We start from the raw sequence: 23,358 nt of genomic DNA on the forward strand, positions 1-23,358 counted from the left end.
TATACAGCTGACATCCACGGTAATCGCCGCCGCTTTAATGCATATTGGCGGTCCTTAAAGGGTTAAATAAAATGTTCCTGTGCGGAGATAATCTTATAAATGTGAAGAAGAAAAAGTGTATACAGACATTACAGCACAGGATCTCAGCTGATTCTTTTTGTGAGATGAAACATTTCCCTGCCTGTTTTTAAACAATGTTTTACTTCACAGAGTCATTTGTAACCCCCTGCTGTAGTGTCTGTATACTCTTTTGCTATCTTCCTCCCCTGCCCAGGAGCTGTGGTATGATCAGGCCATATCCCTGTACGGTCAGACACGGCCATTACACAGTACACAGCAGGGGCTCATTTATAAGATTATCTCAGCACAGGAACATTTTTTAACCCCTTTCTGACATTAGACGTACTATCCCGTCGAGGTGGGGTGGGCCCCTATGACCACCGACGGGATAGTACGTCATATGCGATCAGCAGCGCTCACGGGGGGAGCGCCGTCGATCGCGGCCGGGTGTCAGCTGCCTATCGCAGCTGACATCCGGCACTATGTGCCAGGACCGGTCATGGACCGCCCCCGGCACATTAACCCCCGGCACACCGCAATCAAAGATGATCACGATGTGCCGGCAGTACAGGGAAGCATCGTGCAGGGAGGGGGCTCCCTGCAGGCTTCCCTGAGCCCCCCGCAGCAACGCGATGTGATCGTGTTGCTGCGAGGGTCTCCTCACCTCCCTGCCTGCTCCAGCCCCGGATCCAAGATGGCCGCGGATCCGGGTCCTGCAGGGAGGGAGGTGGCTTCACAGAGCCTGCTCAGAGCAGGCACTGTGAAGCCTGCATTGCTGTAAGTCAGATCGGTGATCTGACAGAGTGCTGTGCAAACTGTCAGATCACCGATCTGTGATGTCCCCCCCCTGGGACAAAATAAAAAAGTTTAAAAAAAAAATTTCCAAATGTGTAAAAAAAAAATTTAAAAAAATATTTCTAAATAATGAAAAAAAATATAAATTATTCCCATAAATACATTTCTTCATCTAAATTTAAAAAAAACAATAAAAGTACACATATTTAGTATCGCCGCGTCCGTAACGACCCGACCTATAAAACTGGCCCACTAGTTAACCCCTTCAGTAAACACCGTAAGAAGAAAAAAAAACGAGGCAAAAAACAACGCTTTATTATCATACCACCGAACAAAAGGTGGAATAACACGCGATCAAAAAGACACATATAAATAACCATGGTACTGCTGAAAGCATCATCTTGTCCCGCAAAAAGTGAGCTGCCATACAGCATCATCAGCAAAAAAATAAAAAAGTTATAGTCCTGAGAATAAAACGATGCAAAAATTATTTTTTTTTCTGTAAAAGTTTTTATCGTATAAAAGCGCCAAAACATAAAAAAATGATATAAATGAGGTATCGCTGTAATCGTACTAACCCGAAGAATACAACTGCTTTATCAATTTTACCAAATGCGGAACGGTATAAACGCCTCCCCCAAAAGAAATTCATGAATAGCTGGTTTTTGGTCATTCTTCCTCGCAAAAATCGGAATAAAAAGCGATCAATAAATGTCACGTGCCCGAAAATGTTACCAATAAAAATGACAACTCGTCCCGCAAAAAAAAAAAACCTCACATGACTCTGTGGACCAAAATATGGAAAAATTATAGCTCTCAAAATGTGGTAACGCAAAAAATATTTTTTGCAATAAAAAGCGTCTTTCAGTGTGTGACGGCTGCCAATCATAAAAATCCGCTAAAAAACTCGCTATAAAAGTAAACCAAACCCCCTTCATCACCCCCTTAGTTAGGGAAAAATTAAAAAAATGTATTTATTTCCATTTTCCCATTAGGGCTAGGGTTAGGGCTAGGGTTAGGATTAGGGCTAGGGTTAGGGTTAGGGCTAAGGTTAGGGTTAGGGTTAGGGTTAGGGCTAGGGTTAGGGCTAGGGTTAGGGTTAGGGCTAGGGTTAGGGTTGAGGCTACAGTTAGGGTTGGGGCTAAAGTTAGGGTTAGGGTTTAGATTACATTTACAGTTGGGAATAGGGTTGGGATTAGGGTTAGGGGTGTGTCAGGGTTAGAGGTGTGGTTAGGGTTACCGTTGGAATTAGGGTTAGGGGTGTGTTTGGATTAGGGTTTCAGTTATAATTGGGGGGTTTCCACTGTTTAGGCACATCAGGGGCTCTCCAAACATGACATGGCGTCCGATCTCAATTCCAGCCAATTCTGCGTTGAAAAAGTAAAACAGTGCTCCTTCCCTTCCGAGCTCTCCCGTGTGCCCAAACAGGGGTTTACCCCAACATATGGGGTATCAGCGTACTCAGGACAAACAGGACAACAACTTTTGGGATCCAATTTCTCCTGTTACCCTCGGGAAAATACAAAACTGGGGGATTTTTTTTTTTCACGGCTCTGCGTTATAAACTGTAGTGAAACACTTGGGGGTTCAAAGTTCTCACAACACATCTAGATGAGTTCCCTGGGGGGGTCCAGTTTTCAATATGGGGTCCCTTGTGGGGGGTTTCTACTGTTTAGGTACATTAGGGGCTCTGCAAACGCAATGTGACGCCTGCAGACTATTCCATCTAAGTCTGCATTCCAAATGGCACTCCTTCCCTTCCGAGCCCTCCCATGTGCCCAAACAGTGGTTCCCCCCCACTTATGGGGTATCAGCGCACTCAGGACAAATTGGACAACAAATTTTGGGGTCCAATTTCTCCTGTTACCCTCGGGAAAATACAAAACTGGGGGCTAAAAAATAATTTTTGTGGTAAAAAAATTTTTGTTTTATTTTTACGGCTCTGCATTATAAACTTCTGTGAAGCTCTTGGTGGGTCAAAGCGCTCACCACACATCTAGATAAGTTCCTTAGGGGGTCTACTTTCCAAAATGGTGTCACTTGTGGGGGGTTTCAATGTTTAGGCACATCAGTGGCTCTCCAAACGCAACATGGCGTCCCATCTCGATTCCAGTCAATTTTGCATTGAAAAGTCAAACGGCGCTCCTTCGCTTCCGAGCCCTGTCATGCGCCCAAACAGTGGTTTACCCCCACATATGGGGTATCAGCGTACTCAGGACAAATTGTACAACAACTTTTGGGTCCATTTTCTCCTGTTACCCTTGGTAAAATAAAGCAAATTGGAGCTGAAGTAAATTTTTTGTGAAAAAAAGTTAAATGTTCATTTTTATTTATAAGCAGCATAATACAAAGAATAGCAGGTTTACCCAGAATCCTTTGCAGTAGGCAGAGCTATGTATTTCCTTTAGTAGAGGGATTTTCGGTCTCTTTCATCCCGCTACATTTAGCCCAACTTGGGTCTCTCCCTAAGGTGGCTAGCATATATGTATCATTTTTATTTAAACATTCCAAAAATTCCTGTGAAGCACCAGAAGGGTTAATAAACTTCTTGAATGTGGTTTTGAGCACCTTGAGGGGTGCAGTTTTTAGAGTGGTGTCACACTTGGATATTTTCTATCATATAGACCCCTCAAAATTACTTCAAATGAGATGTGGTCCCTAAAAAAAATGGTGTTGTAAAAATGAGAAATTGCTGGTCAACTTTTAACCCTTATAACTTCCTAACAAAAAAAAATTTTGCTTCCAAAATTGTGCTGATGTAAAGTAGACATGTGGGAAATGTTACTTATTAAGTATTTTGTGTGACATCTCTCTGTGATTTAATTGCATAAAAATTCAAAGTTGGAAAATTGCGAAATTTTCATAATTTTCGCCAAATTTCCGTTTTTTTCACAAATAAACGCAGGTACTATCAAAGAATTTTTACCACTATCATGAAGTACAATATGTCACGTGAAAACAATGTCAGAATCACTGGGATCCGTTGAAGCTTTCCAGAGTTATAACCTCATAAAAGGAAGTGGTCAGAATTGTAAAAATTGGCCCGGTCATTAACGTGCAAACTACCCTTGGGGGTAAAGGGGTTAAACACATCCAAATGTGGAACTTATAAGGGTATGTGCACACGATGCAGAAAACGCTGCGGATCCGCAGCGTTTCCGCAGCTGCAGGTCCGCAGCAGTTTCCCATGAGTTTACATGTAAACCTATGGGAAACAAAAAACGCTGTGCACATGCTGTGGAAAAAAACGCGTGAAAACGCAGCGGTTTACATTCCGCAGCATGTCACTTCTTTCGGCTATGGGCACACATATAATGGTAGACTGCGGATTTTTCCGCAGCTGATTTGACAAATCTGCAGGGCAAAAACGATGTGTTTTTTGCACCGCGGTTTTCTATAGAAACAGCTGTAAAACCGCTGCGGAATCCGCAGAAAGAAGTGACATGCTGCGGAATGTAAACCGCGCGTTTTTTTCCGCAGCATGTGCACAGCGTTTTTTGTTTCCCATAGGTTTACATTGTAATGTAAACTCATGGGAAACTGCTGCGGATCCCCAGCTGCGGAAACTCTGCGGATCCGCAGCGTTTTCCGCATCGTGTGCACATATCCTTCTGCGGATTCCGCAGCGGTTTTACAGCTGCTCCTATAGAAAGCCGCAGTTGTAAAACCGCAGTGAAATTCACAGAAAAACTGCGGTAAATCCGCGTTAAATCTGCAGCAAAAATGCAGCGTTTTTGCCCAGCAGATTTATCAAATCCTCTGCGGAAAAATCCGCAGTGGACCATTATACATGTGCACATTGCCTTATTATTCCAAGCTCTATTGATTATAATGAACTTTTGTTCTTGGGAAAACCCCTTTAAACCCATAGCTGCAGGTTCCCTTTAAGGCTGCGGTCACACTAGCAGTATTTGGACAATATTTTACATCTGTATTTGTAAGCCAAAACCAGGAGTGGAACAATTAGAGGAAAAGTATAATAGGAACATATTCACCACTTCTGCATTTATCACCCACTCCTGGTTTTGGCTACAAATACTGATGTAAAATACTGAACAAATACTGCTAGTGTGACGGCAGCCTAATAGTTTAAAGTAGGCCACTACAACTGCTTTTTCCCTCGCCCTCAAGTTCCTTGCTAATATTATTATTATACATTTATATAGCGCCATTTATTCCATGGCGCTTTACATGTGAAAAGAGGCATATATAGACAAGTACAATAAACATGAGCAATACAAGGCACACAAGTACGGGAGGAGGGAGGACCCTGCCCGCGACGGCTCACAGTCTACAGAAAAAACACCGGTACAACTAATCAGTGTATATGTGACATTACAAAATAAAGATCCACCGTGTCAGGAACCAATGGGATTATCAAAGGTAAGACTGTCTATTGATGGTATAGAAATAATACTTAAAGGGGTTGTCTATTACTGTACAACCCCAGCTTAATGGATACGGGACACTAATTTAAATGAAAGCAGTGCATACTTACCCTCTGCAGTTCTGACTTTCTAGTAATGTTACCACCCCTGACACTGGAGGGTCACGTGTCGTGTCATGGGCCATCTGTAGCTCATCAATGTTCCTCCGGGGCAGACAGGCCTGCAGCCATGTCACATCACTTTCCTGGAACAATGGCGCCAACATCACGGGAGCGGCAATGCTGCAGGAGGAGAATATGGACTATTGCATTTTAATTTAAATATTAGGATCTCTTCCATCTTGCATTTTTAAATGTTCTTTTACCTGTTTGTTTTACTGTTCCTCCCCTAATTTATTTTATTCCATCTGGCCATAAATATTATACTAGAAGTCTCAGTGTACTTTTGTCAAATAATATTAAAAATATCTGAAGTATAAGCAGTCAAAAATTGCCAGATGCAATAAATGGCAAAACAAAAACCCTTTTTAATGTTTAATCATCCGTTTCTTGGCCGATTGGAAAATAAATGTCAGTATATGGCAATGTGTGAACTAATTATATTAGTTGTTGGTCATTTACAGAAATAAACATGTCTAATTATTGGCTGACAGAGGAGTAAACGTGGATAATTTTATGAAAAAGACAACTAAAATGTTCTGATATTTGATGCCACATTGTAATGCAATCATCTCTTGTCCCAACAGAGGGAGGACCCATTTCGACACCTGCCCCCATATCACCATAAGTGCCTATCATTGGTACCCACAGCAGATCAATGGGCATAAGTTTGATGGAAAGAATGGTGATTCTATCCAGATCCCTGAAAGACTTTTGCCAGTATTTGCTGAGAATACGACCTCAGAGGAAGGCTGTGTATATTTGCATTTTACTGAATATAGCAGTCAGCAATGGTTCCTTACAGGAGGACAAGAACGGGCATTAAATGATAAGGTAAATGACAGATTCTAGCAGATGGATGCTGTCCCTTCTCGGCAGAAGCCTGTGATGCCTTCCATGTTTATTTTTACTCTCACACCCCGGCTTCATTGCATTTTTCCTGGAATCGTGATACAATTAACTTTACCGTTCCAGAAGAGCAATTGGTTACAAGCTTTATTTATAGCCAGGCACTTGGCTAGTAAAATGTTTGTGACATACATGTGTTCTCCATGTCTGAGGGAATAAATGCAAAACTGATATTACTTAGCTCGGAGATATTCATTAGAGCCCTGCGTGGAATTTATTAAACCATTACTTGCCAAACTCGAAATTTTCATTTTACAGATTTTTCAGAAAAGGGCGTCCCAATATTCAATTAAAAATGACAATGACATGATTTCCTATTTTGAAAACATTCATTTTACAAACACAACACAAAAAATTGGACCTAATTATAAAAATGATAAAATCTTAGTTGCTAGTAGCAAAAGATTTTGCGTCCCCAAAAAAGGACATTGGTAGATAATGGGTTTTTAGGGCCAAACATATTTGTGCAAATTCTATGGACTTTTTGTGGGTTTATGCTCCTACCACCATTTATTATTGAAAGATTAAAAATGAGATAAGAAGTCGATGTGGACAGATATTTGCCTGCTCAGTGGTGCCGATCTGTCCAATGGGGTCATACAGTTGGGTAGTTGGTGTTCACTAGTAACTCTAAAGATTTACAGAGTCACAAAACGGACCCATCAGAGACACTATTTTGTTAGCAAGGATCACTGCCAACCACTTAATGACCCCCCATGACAGTGCCAAATAGAGCAATAGTGCAGTTTAAATGGCTGGCCATTCAAAACCAGTTATCACTTATTAATTGAATAGGCGATAACTTGTTGGTTGGTGAGGATTCACCTATCGGGACACGCACTGATCAGTAAAATGGGGAACTTTTGCCTCTGTTAGAATGGAGAGTGAATGTGCATGCTCGACCACTCCTCCATGCATTTCCTATGGGGCTGTTAAGTGTTACACTTTACCTTTTTGGCGGCTCCACGGAGAATGAAAACAGTGGCAGTCGACTTGGTGTGCCATTTTGTAATGCGGATAGAAGTTCCCAGTTGGGAAAAACAAGTTCCTTGTTCTCCCAATTGGTGCAGGTCCAAGTGGTGGGACACCCACCGATCAGCGAGTAGTCAGCTATCCTGCACATAGAAGATAACTTGTTTTCGCTGGACATTACCTTTAAAAGTCCTACCTAACAACACCCCAGCTTTGGCACTCAGGTTGGCATTGCTAAGACTTGATGAAGATTAGGAGATTAAAGAAGATGTTTTATGATCCCAATTCACCAGACAATATGCATTATTACATTTTGCTCACATTTGACAGATCTTGTTTCACATTTTTATTTGACTGCAGATTTTATCAGTGAGTCTGAAAGTGAACCGCTCCTACCACTTAGCCGAGAACAATGAGGTTGTCTACAGAATTAATACAGCTGATGGCCGGATTGTTCCTCGCATGTCACTTTGTCTCCTGTGGAACCAGGCATCAGAAAGGTACCAATGTATTCCTCATTCTCGGTGCAAGCATTGGTAATGTATGTTATACATTGGGATCGAGACTGTTGGTCTTTAGACTAAAACTCTCAGTAGTACAGACCATTAACCCCTTAAATGAAACTGCCATATAGTACATGTGGTCTGATCGGTGGACAGCATTGTATGGAGAAGGAGACGCGGAGCAGAATAATACATAGTTATGTTGGAGAAGATAATGTATAAGTTGTCTTTTGTTCGTTGATATTCCTGGTGGTTGACAGCAATGTCTGCATGTGCAGTCATACAGGAATGACTGTCGACTGTCAATCACTGAATAAGTTCGCCCATTGCACACATGTATATTGACACCAGTGATTTCAATTAATAAAATACAAGATTTATCACAAAACTGTCTATCAATCTGATCAGCTCCTTTTCTCTATAACATCCTGCTTCCAAATCAGACACCACCCTTGAGTGATCATGGCTACACCGTTTTATGCAGTAAGCTCAGCACGAGTGTCCTGATCCGTCCTACAGTAGGTCCGTAACCATCTGCTCATCCTAGCACTAGCTCCAAATACTAAAAACCTCCAATATTCTTAACCCTTTAATTGCATTCAGAGAGATGTCCAGGACTATCTGCACACGTCTGTAGCTAGGCTGCACTAAGTGCCACCCCCAGCAATCACAGCCACCTGTGTCTGACAAAAATGCCCTAAACAGCCAGCATAACATTAAATACTTATTGCTGTATTCCAATAAACTCCTTTGCATGGCAGAAAAACTTTGAATGTACAGCTCAGAATACACAAATGAGCTAGGACTAGTCCAATGGGGCATCACCCAGGCACAAAAGATATCATGCGCATGTGTACAATTTTCTGTGGACTTACCAAGATGTATTGTATATTACATACAGGATGTCACTCATGCCCTGCGAGGTATGATTAGAGGATTCAATGCAGAGCTAGTCTGGGAGAAGTGATGCAATGCTAGACTATTGCTGGCCAATTAGCATATTGCGAGCAGCAAATTCAAAGCTCATTTTTAAAAGTTTGTGTGACATATAAAGAAGTTCATAGGAATAAAACAATAGGCATATTTGACGCCATGACGAAATAAAAAAATTAGCCAGAGTATATTTTTGTGTAAGTGCAATGCATAGATGTGCATTCACATTGCGGCCATTTAACAGACAGAACCCAAAAACAAAATGAGAAAATACCCTGTAATAGGTAAGTGAATAGTAATAGTTCATTTAAATATCATAAGGGACTTAGTTAACATTATTTTGATCAAAAAATTGTAAAGGCCCACCACGACAAGGTGTGCCCAATCGGGACAATACCTAACTCTTGTAGTTCACCTCACCATTGTTATCAATGTAACATACTCACTCATGGGTAATAGAAAAAGGGAAGACCTATTACAGGGGGACGCCGCACCCATACCCAGCTGGTCCTTGTAGAGACTAGAAAATCCCTAGCTGAACAACTTGAAGACGCCATCTCGAACCTAGCTCCCTGTAAGTCTAACGGGGGTTTCTTGTAACTCCTGAGGAACCAGAGGGCAGGCTACAACACACTGCCAACAAGAGGAGAGGAAAATGTGCAGGAAGATATGAAAACTCTGTATGAGAAAATGAAAACACATTAATAAAGGGATCAAGAATAACCTCCCAGAAACCTAAAGAGGTGAAAGAAAGAGGATCTGGGAATGAAAACAAACAGACTCACTGCAGAAATTCAATTGGTGTTTACTATTCAACGTAAACTCTTTAGCTGAAGGGCTGGAACTCCTAAACTCAAATCCACCTAGAGGTATAGCCAGCAAGGAAGTGCAGTGAAGGGTGAACATATAAAACATAAAACCAACCCAGAATGTGATAGGGCAGACCAAAATGTAAAAATGAAAAACACCTGTCGAGGAATAAGCCAAGAAGGGGGAACAAACATAATTGGAACTATCAGCATTTGGATAGAGAAGAAAAGGCAATATGTCAGCAGACAAAGGAATCAGCCACGGAGCAATAGGTCAGCGGATTGAATCCCCAGACCAAGCTATGACAACTGTTTGTCAGCAGACCTCCAAGTAAGTAAGGGCAGAGAAGGACCGAGTCCCAACTATGCAGCCACCTGTCTGTGAAAGTTATATAAACAAAATTGATGTCCCAAAAAGTGGAAGCCACGCCCATTTGTGCAAAGTACAAAAAACTGAAACAAAACCAAAACAATTAGAGAGCATATGTTATTAAAAGTGCAGTACATAGATTTGCACTCACACTGTGGCCATTTAACAAACAGAACCCAAGATAAAAGCGAAATTAGCAAATACCCTCTAATTAGTAAGTGAATAGTAATATTACATGTAAATAAAATGGGGTACTTAGTTAATACTATTTTGATCAAAAAAGTGTAAAAGCCATCTCACCCCAACAAGGTGTACCGGCCCAATCGGAACAGTGCCTTACTCTTGTAGTTCATCTCACTATGTGTCATCAGACGTCCAAAAAGTTAGCGTTATTGTGGCAGTTTTGGACAGTTGTTGGATCTTACACGTTTCCTGCCTGCAGAAGGGGAGAGAGTGAGTTTATTAACTATCATTCTGTTCCCATCAGTTTTTATTGTCCAGTATATGAGTGCTGATTGACTGATATATAGTTGATCACGCACATTAATGGGCCAAAATACCCCTGTCTAAATGTACCTTGAATATGGACCATTCCTAAGTGGCAGCAGATTTTTCTTCTTGGCAGTGGAGATGGGCCACAAATATGTTTGACATTTTCTTACGATATAACTAATATCCTCATGTAAAGGACTTCAGAGCTGTAAATAACATGTTTATGCCATCCAGTTCTTTCCGCGCATTATATTCTTACCCCGTTTTGCTGAGACACAGGTATTCCTTACAAGCTGAAGGGAACTAAAATAGTTCTTACCCTGCAGCGATGCAAACTCAGTGACCTGCACTATGGGAATGGGCCTGTCAACAGCATCTTCATGCTCTCGTGTCATCATTCGTGCCGTGCAAAAAATGTGGCTGGTTCACCAAGTCCAAAGTGCTTAGGGTTATTTTCGTCTGGTCGTACGCCTGCTTAGAGTTAATTTCAAGGAATTTTTCAGTTGAGGACATACTTTTACATTGAGATCTGAAGACTTGTACATGTTTTGGACTATTTAGCACTACCTAAGAACGCATGCTTTACTCACAATTATGGCATCTGTTTAACGGGTTAATAATTTTGCACATTTTGTTTTGCAGGTGGCTGTCAAATGGTCAGCTGTGCCGAGTGGTGTCAGACGCAGGCCAGTATGTGGAGTGTGCTTGTACTCACTTGTCCTCCTATGCTGTGTATGCTCATACTGACAAGCTCTCCTCCTACAATGAAGCTTTCTTTTGTGCGGGGTTTATATGCATTTCTGGTTAGTGGATTAATACTGTAATACAGATACATTTATTCTACTTTTCATCATGTTGTGTAAACTGGAGACTCATCTATAATTACCATTGATAATGGGTTATGACTCATAGGCTCCATCACTTTATGATCAGTGGGGGTCTGACTTCAGGAACATCAGTTATCCTGAAAATAAAAGTTCTTCAGCTCCTTTGCTGTTGTTTTCCTGCCTCATCCTGTGAACAGTGGCCTGCACAGCAAGGTGGTCGGGAGGGCCTTTGTGGAGGGAAAACAGAGAGGGACACTCTGCTACGTTAGTGATGCAGTCCTTTTAGTTCCAGAGATCACCATTCATAATAACGTTAGGACATGATTACATAGTTAATACGGTTGAAAAAAGACACAGATCCATCAAGTTAAAACAAGGGAAGGGAAATGATATTTGGAATGGGCTATAGTATTGTGACAAAGTCACTAGTAAAGTACTGAAGGGGAGATATGTTTCACTAAGGGTGTTAGCTTCAGTGATAACAACCTAGGAAAATGCTCCAGCACTCTAAGTGCTGAAAGGGGTTAATCGGCCATGTTTAGTGCTGGGTTGAGTGAACAGCTGTAGAGAGGGTAGAGTCCAGAGGATAAATACCCAGCCTTCTAGAACATTCAGTGTGGGGTGGGCCTGGAGGTTGATGCTCTGCAGCTGGGTATCCATGTTAAGGCTTAGCCAGCCACTAGACTCTAAAACTTAACATTTAATATGTATACCTCTAAAATTATGTGTACTTTAACCCCTTTACCCCCAAGGGTGGTTTGCACGTCAATGACCAGGCCAATTTTTACAATTCTGACCACTGTCCCTTTATGAGGTTATAACTCTGGAACGCTTCAACGGATCCTGGTAATTCTGACATTGTTTTCTCGTGACATATTGTACTTCATGATAGTGGTAAAATTTCTTTGATAGTACCTGCGTTTATTTGTGAAAAAAAACGGAAATTTGGCGAAAATTTTTAAAATTTCGCAATTTTCAAACTTTGAATTTTTATGCAATTAAATCACAGAGATATGTCACACAAAATACTTAATAAGTAACATTTCCCACATGTCTCCTTTACATCAGCATAATTTTGGAACCAAATTTTTTTTTTTGTTAGGGAGTCATAAGGGTTAAAATTTGACCAGCAATTTCTCATTTTTACAACACCATTTTTTTTTAGGGACCACATCTCATTTGAAGTCATTTTGAGGGGTCTATATGATAGAAAATACCCAAGTGTGACACCATTCTAAAAACTGCACTCTTCAAGGTGCTCAAAACCACATTCAAGAAGTTTATTAACCCTTCAGGTGTTTAATAGGAATTTTTGGAATGTTTAAATAAAAATGAACATTTAACTTTTTTACACAAAAAATTTACTTCAGCTCCAATTTGTTTTATTTTACCAAGGGTTACAGGAGAAAATGGACCCCAAAAATTGTTGTCCAATTTGTCCTGAGTACGCTGATACCCCATATGTGGCAGTAAACCACTGTTTGGGCACATGGGAGAGCTCGGAAGGGAAGGAGCGCCGTTTGACTTTTCAATGCAAAATTGACAGGAATTGAGATGGGACGCCATGTTGCGTTTGGAGAGCCACTGATGTGCCTAAACATTGAAACCCCCCACAAGTGACACCATTTTGGAAAGTAGACCCCCTAAGGAACTTATCTGGATGTGTGGTGAGCACTTTGACCCACCAAGTGCTTCACAGAAGTTTATAATGCAGAACCGTAAAAATAAAAAATCATATTTTTTCACAAAAATTATATTTTTGCCCCCAATTTTTTATTTTTCCAAGGGTAAGAGAAGAAATTGGACCCAAAAAGTTGTTGTCCAATTTGTCCTGAGTATGCTGATACCCCATATGTGGCAGTAAACCACTGTTTGGGCGCATGGGAGAGCTCGGAAGGGAAGGAGCGCCGTTTGACTTTTCAATGCAAAATTGACAGGAATTGAGATGGGACGCCATGTTGCGTTTGGAGAGCCACTGATGTGCCTAAACATTGAAACCCCCCACAAGTGACACCATTTCGGAAAGTAGACCCCCTAAGGAACTTATCTGGATGTGTGGTGAGCACTTTGACCCACCAAGGGCTTCACAGAAGTTTATAATGCAGAGCCATAAAAATAAAACAAAATTTTTTTCCCACAAAAATTTTTTTTTAGCCCCCAGTTTTGTATTTTCCCTAGGGTAACAGGAGAAATTGGATCCCAAAAGTTGTTGTTCAATTTGTCCTGAGTACGCTGATACCCCATAAGTGGGGGAGGAAACCACCGTTTGGGCGCATGGGAGGGCTCGGAAGGGAAGGAGCGCCATTTGGAATGCAGACTTAGATGGAATGGTCTGCAGGCGTCACATTGCGTTTGCAGAGCCCCTAATGTACCTAAACAGTAGAAACCCCCACAAGTGACACCATTTTGGAAAGTAGACCCCCTAAGGAACTCATCTTGATGTGTTGTGAGAGCTTTGAACCCCCAAGTATTTCACTACAGTTTATAACGCAGAGCCGTGCAAATAAAAAATATTTTTTTTCCACAAAAATTATATTTTAGCCCCCAGTTTTGTATTTTTCCAAGGTTAGCAGGAGAAATTGGACCCTAAATGTTGTTGTCCAATTTGTCCTGAGTACGCTGATACCCGATATGTGGGGGGGAACCACCGTCTGGGCGCATGGGAAGGCTCGGAAGGGAAGGAGCATCATTTGGAATGCAGACTTAGATGGATTGGTCTGCAGGCGTCACATTGCGTTTGCAGAGCCCCTAATGTACCTAAACAGTAGAAACCCCCCACAAGTGACCCCATATTGGAAACTAGACCCCTCAATGAACTTATCTAGATTTGTTGTGAGAACTTTGAACCCCCAAGTGTTTCACTACAGTTTATAACTAGAGTTGAGCGACCTTGACCTTTTTAGAGTCAAAAGTCGGGTCGAGTGAAATCGGCCGATTATGACGTAAAGTCGGGATCGACCGAAACACGAAACCCAATGCAAGTCAATGGGGCAGCATAGTCGGCAGTGAGTGGGGGCCAGGAAAACACCTAGAGTGCCCATTTTAATGTCAAAACCATCCATTCTTCTTAATGAAGCTTGTCAAGCGTAATTTACCTTATAATAATTGGAAGGCATTTGAAATTGGGGGTCATTTGGCTAAAGTTGTGGTGGGTAGGGCTGGTTCAAGTAATTAGTGGGCCCAGGAAATCTGGACCACGTCACGGCAGTGGAGCAGGGAGAGGTAAGTATTTCAACTTTGCAAGTGCTGTGAACCTGAGCAAGCAGGGGGGGCCCACTCGTTGGCATTGGCACTGGCACAGGGCCCCTCAAAGTACAGCGGTGTGTTTGCACGGCGGGGGCGCCTCCCACCGGCAGCAACACTTTTGCGTACCATGAGAGGCCCTGTGCCAGTGACGTCGCCAACTAGTATTCCTCCCCCCACCTGATGAAGGAACCTGCACTTTCATCTGCACCTTCCTGTTTGTCCCCGTGTAAGGTGGTATGGTATGCGGGAAGGGGGACCTGACTTTCAGCAGGGTCACAATCTTGCAGTGTAGCGTGCACGGGAAATGTTGCGTTATGGGTCAATGTACCAGCAGACTCATCTATCACTGGCTGGGCAATGGGCAGGATGAGGAGGAAACACAGATATAGGCCCAAAGAATAAAGTGGGCTAAATGCAGTTCAAAATTGGTAACACAGGACTAATCAGGGGGCATTGCAGTGGAGGACAACTGGAATGAGAGGCTGACACAGAGAGTAGGCCCAAATCAGTAAGTAGTCGAAATGCAGTTCAAAATTGGCAACAGTAGTAAACAGGCGGCACAGCTTTGTTCAGTGGAGGAGAACAGCAAGGAGTGGCAGACACCGATAGTAGGCCCCAACCCAACTAGTAGGCCAAATGCAGTCTAACATTAACAACTACTTAACGAGCGCCTGAAAACGGAATTTCAGGACAGGAAACCAGGAGAACAGCAAGGAGCGGCAGACACCGATAGTAGGCCCCAAACCAACTAGTACGCCAAATGCAGTTGTTCCGTTTAACCACAATTTAATGAGAGCCTGAAGATAGAAGTTCAGGAAAGGCAACCTGGAGAACACCTTGGAGTGGAACACACCATCTCTCTACACCCCATACCCAATTTGTAGGTCTAATGCAGCGTAGTTTCCAACAACTACTAAACGAGAGCATGATGATCGAAGCATTGGCGAGGAAACCTGGGGAATACCTTGGAGTGGAACACACCATCTCTCTACAGTGGAACACACCATCTCTCTACACCCCATACCCAATTTGTAGGCCTAATGCAGCGTAGTTTCCAACAACTACTAAACGAGAGCCGGAAGATCGAAGCAATGGAGAGGAAACCTGGGGAACACCTTGGAGTGCAACACACCATCTCTCTACACCCCATACCCAATTTGTAGGCCTAATGCAGCGTAGTTTCCAACAACTACTAAACGAGAGCCGGAAGATCGAAGCAATGGAGAGGAAACCTGGGGAACACCTTGGAGTGTAACACACCATCTCTCTACACCCCATACCCAATTTGTAGGCCTAATGCAGCGTAGTTTCCAACAACTACTAAACGAGAGCCGGAAGATCGAAGCAATGGAGAGGAAACCTGGGGAACACCTTGGAGTGTAACACACCATCTCTCTACACCCCATACCCAATTTGTAGGCCTAATGCAGCGTAGTTTCCAACAACTACTAAACGAGAGCCGGAAGATCGAAGCAATGGAGAGGAAACCTGGGGAACACCTTGGAGTGTAACACACCATCTCTCTACACCCCATACCCAATTTGTAGGCCTAATGCAGCGTAGTTTCCAACAACTACTAAACGAGAGCATGATGATGGAAGCATTGTCGAGGAAACCTGGGGAACACCTTGGAGTGGAACACACCATCTCTCTACAGTGGAACACACCATCTCTCTACACCCCATACCCAATTTGTAGGCCTAATGCAGCGTAGTTTCCAACAACTACTAAACGAGAGCCGGAAGATCGAAGCTCAGGAAAGGCAACCTGGAGAACACCTTGGAGTGGAACACACCATCTCTCTACACCCCATACCCAATTTGTAGGCCCAATGCAGCGTAGTTTCCAACAACTACTAAACGAGAGCCGGAAGATCGAAGCAATGGAGAGGAAACCTGGGGAACACCTTGGAGTGTAACACACCATCTCTCTACACCCCATACCCAATTTGTAGGCCTAATGCAGCGTAGTTTCCAACAACTACTAAACGAGAGCCGGAAGATCGAAACAATGGAGAGGAAACCTGGGGAACACCTTGGAGTGTAACACACCATCTCTCTACACCCCATACCCAATTTGTAGGCCTAATGCAGCGTAGTTTCCAACAACTACTAAACGAGAGCCGGAAGATCGAAGCTCAGGAAAGGCAACCTGGGGAACACCTTGGAGTGTAACAAACCCTCTCTCTACACCACGGAAGGGCTGATTCTTAGGAAGGAAGGCTGTCGGAAAGAAGCAGGGCGCGTCCGAGGGTGATTATATTCTTATTAGGTATATACTCACCCTCGGACGCGCCCTGCTTCTTTATTTGTAATGAATGTTTATTTGCAATGTGGTTTTGACTTACTCTATTTTTTTGGTAAATAATGATTTTATTATTTTCATTGTTTTGCATCTTCTTGGCAATAATATAAAGAAGACGCGACAGGACAACACTCGGTGGATGCCATATCTGTGTTTAAAATTGAAAAAACCTTTCAGTTAACTACTTGCAGGAGAAAGTTATTGTAGCTGGTGGCCATTTTTAGTACTGTACCAGATTTTTGTTGTATGTGTCTGTTTTTAATGTTAAAATGTCTGCATTTGATATCTCTCCAGTATTTTCTTTTTTATAAGCAAAATACTTATTTTTATATTTTCTGATGTTGGTTCCAGGGGTACACGGGCAGCAGTGGTGTGGTCAGTGGAGGCCTAGTGGAAGGAGTGACCGCAGACAGGCATCGAAGGCCTAAAATAATAACACATGGCTGTAGGCAATTTTAAATTGGTTACAGTGGTACACGGGCAGCAGTGGTGTGGTCAGTGGAGGCCTAGTGGAAGGAGTGACCGCAGACAGGCATCGAAGGCCTAAAATAATAACACATGGCTGTAGGCAATTTTAAATTGGTTCCAGGGGTACATGGGCAGCAGTGGTGTGGTCAGTGGAGGCCTAGTGGAAGGAGTCACCGCAGACAGGCATCGAAGGCCTAAAATAATAACACATGGCTGTAGGCAATTTTAAATTGGTTACAGGGGTACACGGGCAGCAGTGGTGTGGTCAGTGGAGGCCTAGTGGAAGGAGTGACCGCAGACAGGCATCGAAGGCCTAAAATAATAACACATGGCTGTAGGCAATTTTAAATTGGTTCCAGGGGTACACGGGCAGCAGTGGTGTGGTCAGTGGAGGCCTAGTGGAAGGAGTGACCGCAGACAGGCATCGAAGGCCTAAAATAATAACACATGGCTGTAGGCAATTTTAAATTGGTTACAGGGGTACACGGGCAGCAGTGGTGTGGTCAGTGGAGGCCTAGTGGAAGGAGTGACCGCAGACAGGCATCGAAGGCCTAAAATAATAACACATGGCTGTAGGCAATTTTAAATTGGTTACAGGGGTACACGGGCAGCAGTGGTGTGGTCAGTGGAGGCCTAGTGGAAGGAGTGACCACAGACAGGCATCGAAGGCCTAACATAACAAAAATGTCAATACAATTGTATTGTCAGTGGCAGGCATTGAAGGATGTCAGCGCATAGACTAAACATTGGTGGAGCTGTGAGATAATTTTGCAAGTGGTAGAGCACTGTTTGAGCTGGGGTGGGGGGAAACTGTCTTGTGGCCGGCGGTACAGGCCCAGGGCCCCTCATATTACAACGGTGTGTCTGACGTTGGGTGCGCACCACCACCGCCAGAGACACTTTATTGTACTAGGAGGGACCCAGTGGCAGTGCCGTCGACCAAAAGCGGGCTCACCCACCTCTTCAGACAAACTGCACTCTCACGGGTGCTGTCGCCAAGTGTCGATACCACGGCCCCGTGTGGGGAGTTTGGCCATTTAGTGAGGTGTAAACATGTCGTATGCTGGACAATCAGGTGCAGAAAATTACGAGATTGGAAAAGGCATTCAGAATAGTCCACAGGCAAGACCTTTTCATAGGAAAGCTAGGTGTCAGCCGGGCAAGGTGGGGCAAAAGATTTCGAAATCCAGTTGTGGTTCATTTTAATGAAGGTTAGATCATCTACATTTTGGGTAGCCAGACGAGTCCTTTTTTCTGTTAGTATTGAACCTGCAGCACTGAATACTCTTTCTGATAGGACACTAGCTGCCGGGCAAGCAAGCTCCTGCAATGCATATTCTGCCAATTCTGGCCAGGTGTCTAATTTTGATGCCCAGTAATCAAATGGGAATGACGGTTGAGGGAGAACATCGATAAGGGATGAAAAATAGTTTGTAACCATACTGGACAAATGTTGTCTCCTGTCACTTTGAATTGATGCTGCAGTACCTGTCCTGTCTGCGGTCATAGCAAAATCACTCCACAACCTGGTCAGAAAACCCCTCTGGCCAACGCCACTTCTGATTTCTGCCCCTCTAACTCCTCTGGTCTGCTGGCCCCTGCAGCTCGTGTGAGAACGATCATGGGCGCTGTGTGCAGGGAATGCCAGAAGCAAACGGTCAACAAGAGTTGATTGTTTGGTTGCTAATATTAGTTCCAAGTTCTCATGTGGCATTATATTTTGCAATTTGCCTTTATAGCGAGGATCAAGGAGGCAGGCCAACCAGTAATCGTCATGATTCATCATTTTAGTTATGCGTGTTTCCCTTTTGAGGATACGTAAGGCATAATCCGCCATGTGGGCCAAAGTTCCAGTTCTCAAATCTGCGGTTGTGCTTGGTTGAGGGGCAGTTTCAGGCAAATCCACGTCACTTGTGTCCCTCAAAAAACCAGAATCCGGCCTTGCCGCGCCACCAATTTCCAGTGGCCCCGGAAAAGCTTCCTCATTAAAAATATAATCATCCCCATCATCCTCCTCGTCCTCCTCCTCCTCTTCGCCCGCTACCTCGTCCTGTACACTGCCCTGGCCAGACAATGGCTGACTGTCATCAAGGCTTTCCTCTTCCTCAGCTGCAGACGCCTGATCCTTTATGTGCGTCAAACTTTGCATCAGCAGACGCATTAGGGGGATGCTCATGCTTATTATGGCGTTGTCTGCACTAACCAGCCGTGTGCATTCCTCAAAACACTGAAGGACTTGGCACATGTCTTGAATCTTCGACCACTGCACACCTGACAACTCCATGTCTGCCATCCTACTGCCTGCCCGTGTATGTGTATCCTCCCACAAAAACATAACAGCCCGCCTCTGTTCACACAGTCTCTGAAGCATGTGCAGTGTTGAGTTCCACCTTGTTGCAACGTCTATGATTAGGCGATGCTGGGGAAGGTTCAAAGAACGCTGATAGGTCTGCATACGGCTGGAGTGTACGGGCGAACGGCGGATATGTGAGCAAAGTCCACGCACTTTGAGGAGCAGGTCGGATAACCCCGGATAACTTTTCAGGAAGCACTGCACCACCAGGTTTAAGGTGTGAGCCAGGCAAGGAATGTGTTTCAGTTGGGAAAGGGAGATGGCAGCCATGAAATTCCTTCCGTTATCACTCACTACCTTGCCTGCCTCAAGATCTACAGTGCCCAGCCACGACTGCGTTTCTTTCTGCAAGAACTCTGACAGAACTTCCGCGGTGTGTCTGTTGTCGCCCAAACACTTCATAGCCAATACAGCCTGCTGACGTTTGCCAGTAGCTGCCCCATAATGGGAGACCTGGTGTGCAACAGTGGCAGCTGCGGATGGAGTGGTTGTGCGACTGCGGTCTGTGGACGAGCTCTCGCTTCTGCAGGAGGACGAAGAGGAGGAGGAGGGGGTGCGAACGGCTACAGCAAATTGTTTCCTAGACCGTGGGCTAGGCAGAACTGTCCCAAACTTGCTGTCCCCTGTGGACCCTGCATCCACCACATTTACCCAGTGTGCCGTGATGGACACGTAACGTCCCTGGCCATGCCTACTGGTCCATGCATCTGTTGTCAGGTGCATCTTTGTGCTCACAGATTGCCTGAGTGCATGGACGATGCGCTCTTTAACATGCTGGTGGAGGGCTGGGATGGCTTTTCTGGAAAAAAAGTGTCGACTGGGTAGCTCGTAGCGTGGTACAGCGTAGTCCATCAGGGCTTTGAAAGCTTCGCTTTCAGCTAACCGGTAGGGCATCATCTCTAACGAGATTAGTCTAGCTATGTGTGCGTTCAAACCCTGTGTACGCGGATGCGAGGCTAAGTACTTCCTTTTTCTAACCATAGTCTCATGTAGGGTGAGCTGGACTGGAGAGCTGGAGATCGTGGAACTAGCGGGGGTGCCGGTGGACATGGCAGACTGAGAGACGGTGGGAGATGGTATTGTTGCCACCGGTGCCCTAGATGCAGTGTTTCCTACTACGAAACTGGTGATTCCCTGACCCTGACTGCTTTGGCCTGGCAAAGAAACCTGCACAGATACTGCAGGTGGTGCGGAAAATGGTGGCCCTACACTGCCGGAAGGGATGTTGCGTTGCTGACTAGCTTCATTGGCCGAGGGTGCTACAACCTTAAGGGACGTTTGGTAGTTAGTCCAGGCTTGCAAATGCATGGTGGTTAAATGTCTATGCATGCAACTTGTATTGAGACTTTTCAGATTCTGTCCTCTGCTTAAGGTAGTTGAACATTTTTGACAGATGACTTTGCGCTGATCAATTGGATGTTGTTTAAAAAAATGCCAGACTGCACTCTTTCTAGCATCGGATACCTTTTCAGGCATTGCAGACTGAGCTTTAACCGGATGGCCACGCTGTCCTCCAACAGGTTTTGGCTTTGCCACGCGTTTTGGGCAAGATACGGGCCCGGCAGATGGAACCTGTTGTGATGTTGATGCCTGCTGCGGCCCCTCCTCCTCCGCTTCAGAACTGCTGCCGCCTGCACCCTGTTCCCCCAATGGCTGCCAATCGGGGTCAAGAACTGGGTCATCTATTACCTCTTCTTGTAGCTCGTGTGCAACTTCGTCTGTGTCACCGTGTCGGTCGGTGGTATAGCGTTCGTGATGGGGCAACATAGTCTCATCAGGGTCTGATTCTTGATCAGCACCCTGCGAGGGCAATGTTGTGGTCTGAGTCAAAGGACCAGCATAGTAGTCTGGCTGTGGCTGTGCATCAGTGCACTCCATGTCAGATTCAACTTGTAATGGGCATGGACTGTTAACTGCTTCACTTTCTAAGCCAGGGATGGTATGTGTAAAGAGCTCCATGGAGTAACCCGTTGTGTCGCCTGCTGCATTCTTCTCTGTTGTTGTTTTTGCTGAAGAGGACAAGGAAGCGACTTGTCCCTGACCGTGAACATCCACTAACGACGCGCTGCTTTGACATTTACCAGTTTCACGAGAGGAGGCAAAAGAGCTAGAGGCTGAGTCAGCAAGATAAGCCAAAACTTGCTCTTGCTGCTCCGGCTTTAAAAGCGGTTTTCCTACTCCCAGAAAAGGGAGCGTTCGAGGCCTTGTGTAGCCAGACGACGAACCTGGCTCCACAGCTCCAGACTTAGGTGCAATATTTTTTTTCCCACGACCAGCTGATGCTCCACCACTACCACTACCCTCATTACCAGCTGACAATGAACGCCCCCGGCCACGACCTCTTCCACCATACTTCCTCATTGTTTTAAAAACGTAAACAAACTAACGGTATTTGTTGCTGTCACACAAATTACACGGTGAGCTATAACTTCAGTATGATTTAGCTACCCCTTTACAGGTGAGTGAGACCACAACGAAAATCAGGCACAATGTTACACACTCTGTTGTTGGTGGCAACAAATGAGAGAGATGCCACACACGCAGGACTGTCACTGAAGCACAAATGTAAATATTAATCTCCCACTGATTTGATTTTTTTTTTTTTTAAGGGAGACTTTAGGAAAAAAAAATAATAGAATAAAATGATTTTTTCAGGAAGAATTTAGAAACCAAATAAAATAAAATGATTTTTTCAGGGAGAATTTAGAAAAGAAATAAAACAAAAAAAGGCTTTCTATGGCCCACTGAGTGAGAGATGACGCACACAGGAGTCAGGAGTGGCACACAAGCCCAGAGGCCAATATTTATCTCCCACTGATTGATGTAGTGATTTTTTCAGGTAGATTTTGGAACCCAAATCAAGCTAAAAAAATAATAGGCTTTCTATGGCCCACAATTGGAGAGAGAGAGAGAGATGGCACACCCAGGAGTCAAGACTGGCACACAAGCAGAAAGGGCAATATTAATCTCCCACTGATTTGTTTTTTTTTTTTTTTTTTTCAGGGAGACTTTAGGAAAAAAAAAATAGAATAAAATTATTTTTTCAGGAAGAATTTAGAAACCAAAGAAAATAAAATGATTTTTTCAGGGAGAATTTAGAAAACAAATAAAACAAAAAAAGGCTTTCTATGGCCCACTGAGTGAGAGATGACGCACACAGGAGTCAGGAGTGGCACACAAGCCCAGAGGCCAATATTTATCTCCCACTTTTTTTTTTTTGTTCCAGGGAAAATTTATAAACCCAATAAAAAAAATAATAAATAGGCTTTCTATGGCCCACTATCTGAGAGACAGAGAGAGATGGCACGCTTAGGACTGGCACACAAGCCCAAAGGCCAATATTAATCTCCCTTTTTTTTTAAGGGAGAATTTATAAAACCAAAAAAAAAAAAATAAATAGGCTTTCTATGGCCCACTATTTGTGAGAGAGATGGCACGCTCAGGACTGGCACACAAGCCCAGAGGCCAATATTAATCTCCCACTTTTTTTTTTTTTTTCCAGGGAAAATTTATAAACCCATTAAAAAAAAAATAAAATAAATAGGCTTTCTATGGCCCACTATCTGAGAGAGAGAGATGGCACGCTTAGGACTGGCACACAAGCCCAAAGGCCAATATTAATCTCCCACTGATTGATTTATTGATTTTTTCAGGTAGAATTTAGAACCCAAATAAAGCAAAAAAAAAAAAAAAATGGGCTTTCTATGGCCCACTGAGTGAGTGATGATGCACACAGGAGTCAGGAGTGGCACACAAGCCCTGAGGCCAATA

At 43.8% G+C, this 23,358-nt stretch overlaps 1 protein-coding gene across 1 annotated transcript in view; it reads left to right on the forward strand.

The window, feature by feature from the left end:
* Positions 1-23,358, forward strand: part of ADGRV1 (adhesion G protein-coupled receptor V1) — a 753,646-nt gene that overhangs the window by 454,588 nt on the left and 275,700 nt on the right. The window contains exons 80-82 of the mRNA XM_069745343.1: positions 5,989-6,235; positions 7,643-7,782; positions 11,032-11,192. Coding sequence (XP_069601444.1) covers positions 5,989-6,235; positions 7,643-7,782; positions 11,032-11,192 — 548 coding nt within the window. The remainder of the gene's footprint in view (positions 1-5,988; positions 6,236-7,642; positions 7,783-11,031; positions 11,193-23,358) is intronic.

The sequence above is a fragment of the Ranitomeya imitator genome, chromosome 1 (assembly GCF_032444005.1).
Source record: "Ranitomeya imitator isolate aRanImi1 chromosome 1, aRanImi1.pri, whole genome shotgun sequence".
NCBI classification, from domain to species: Eukaryota; Metazoa; Chordata; class Amphibia; order Anura; family Dendrobatidae; genus Ranitomeya; species Ranitomeya imitator.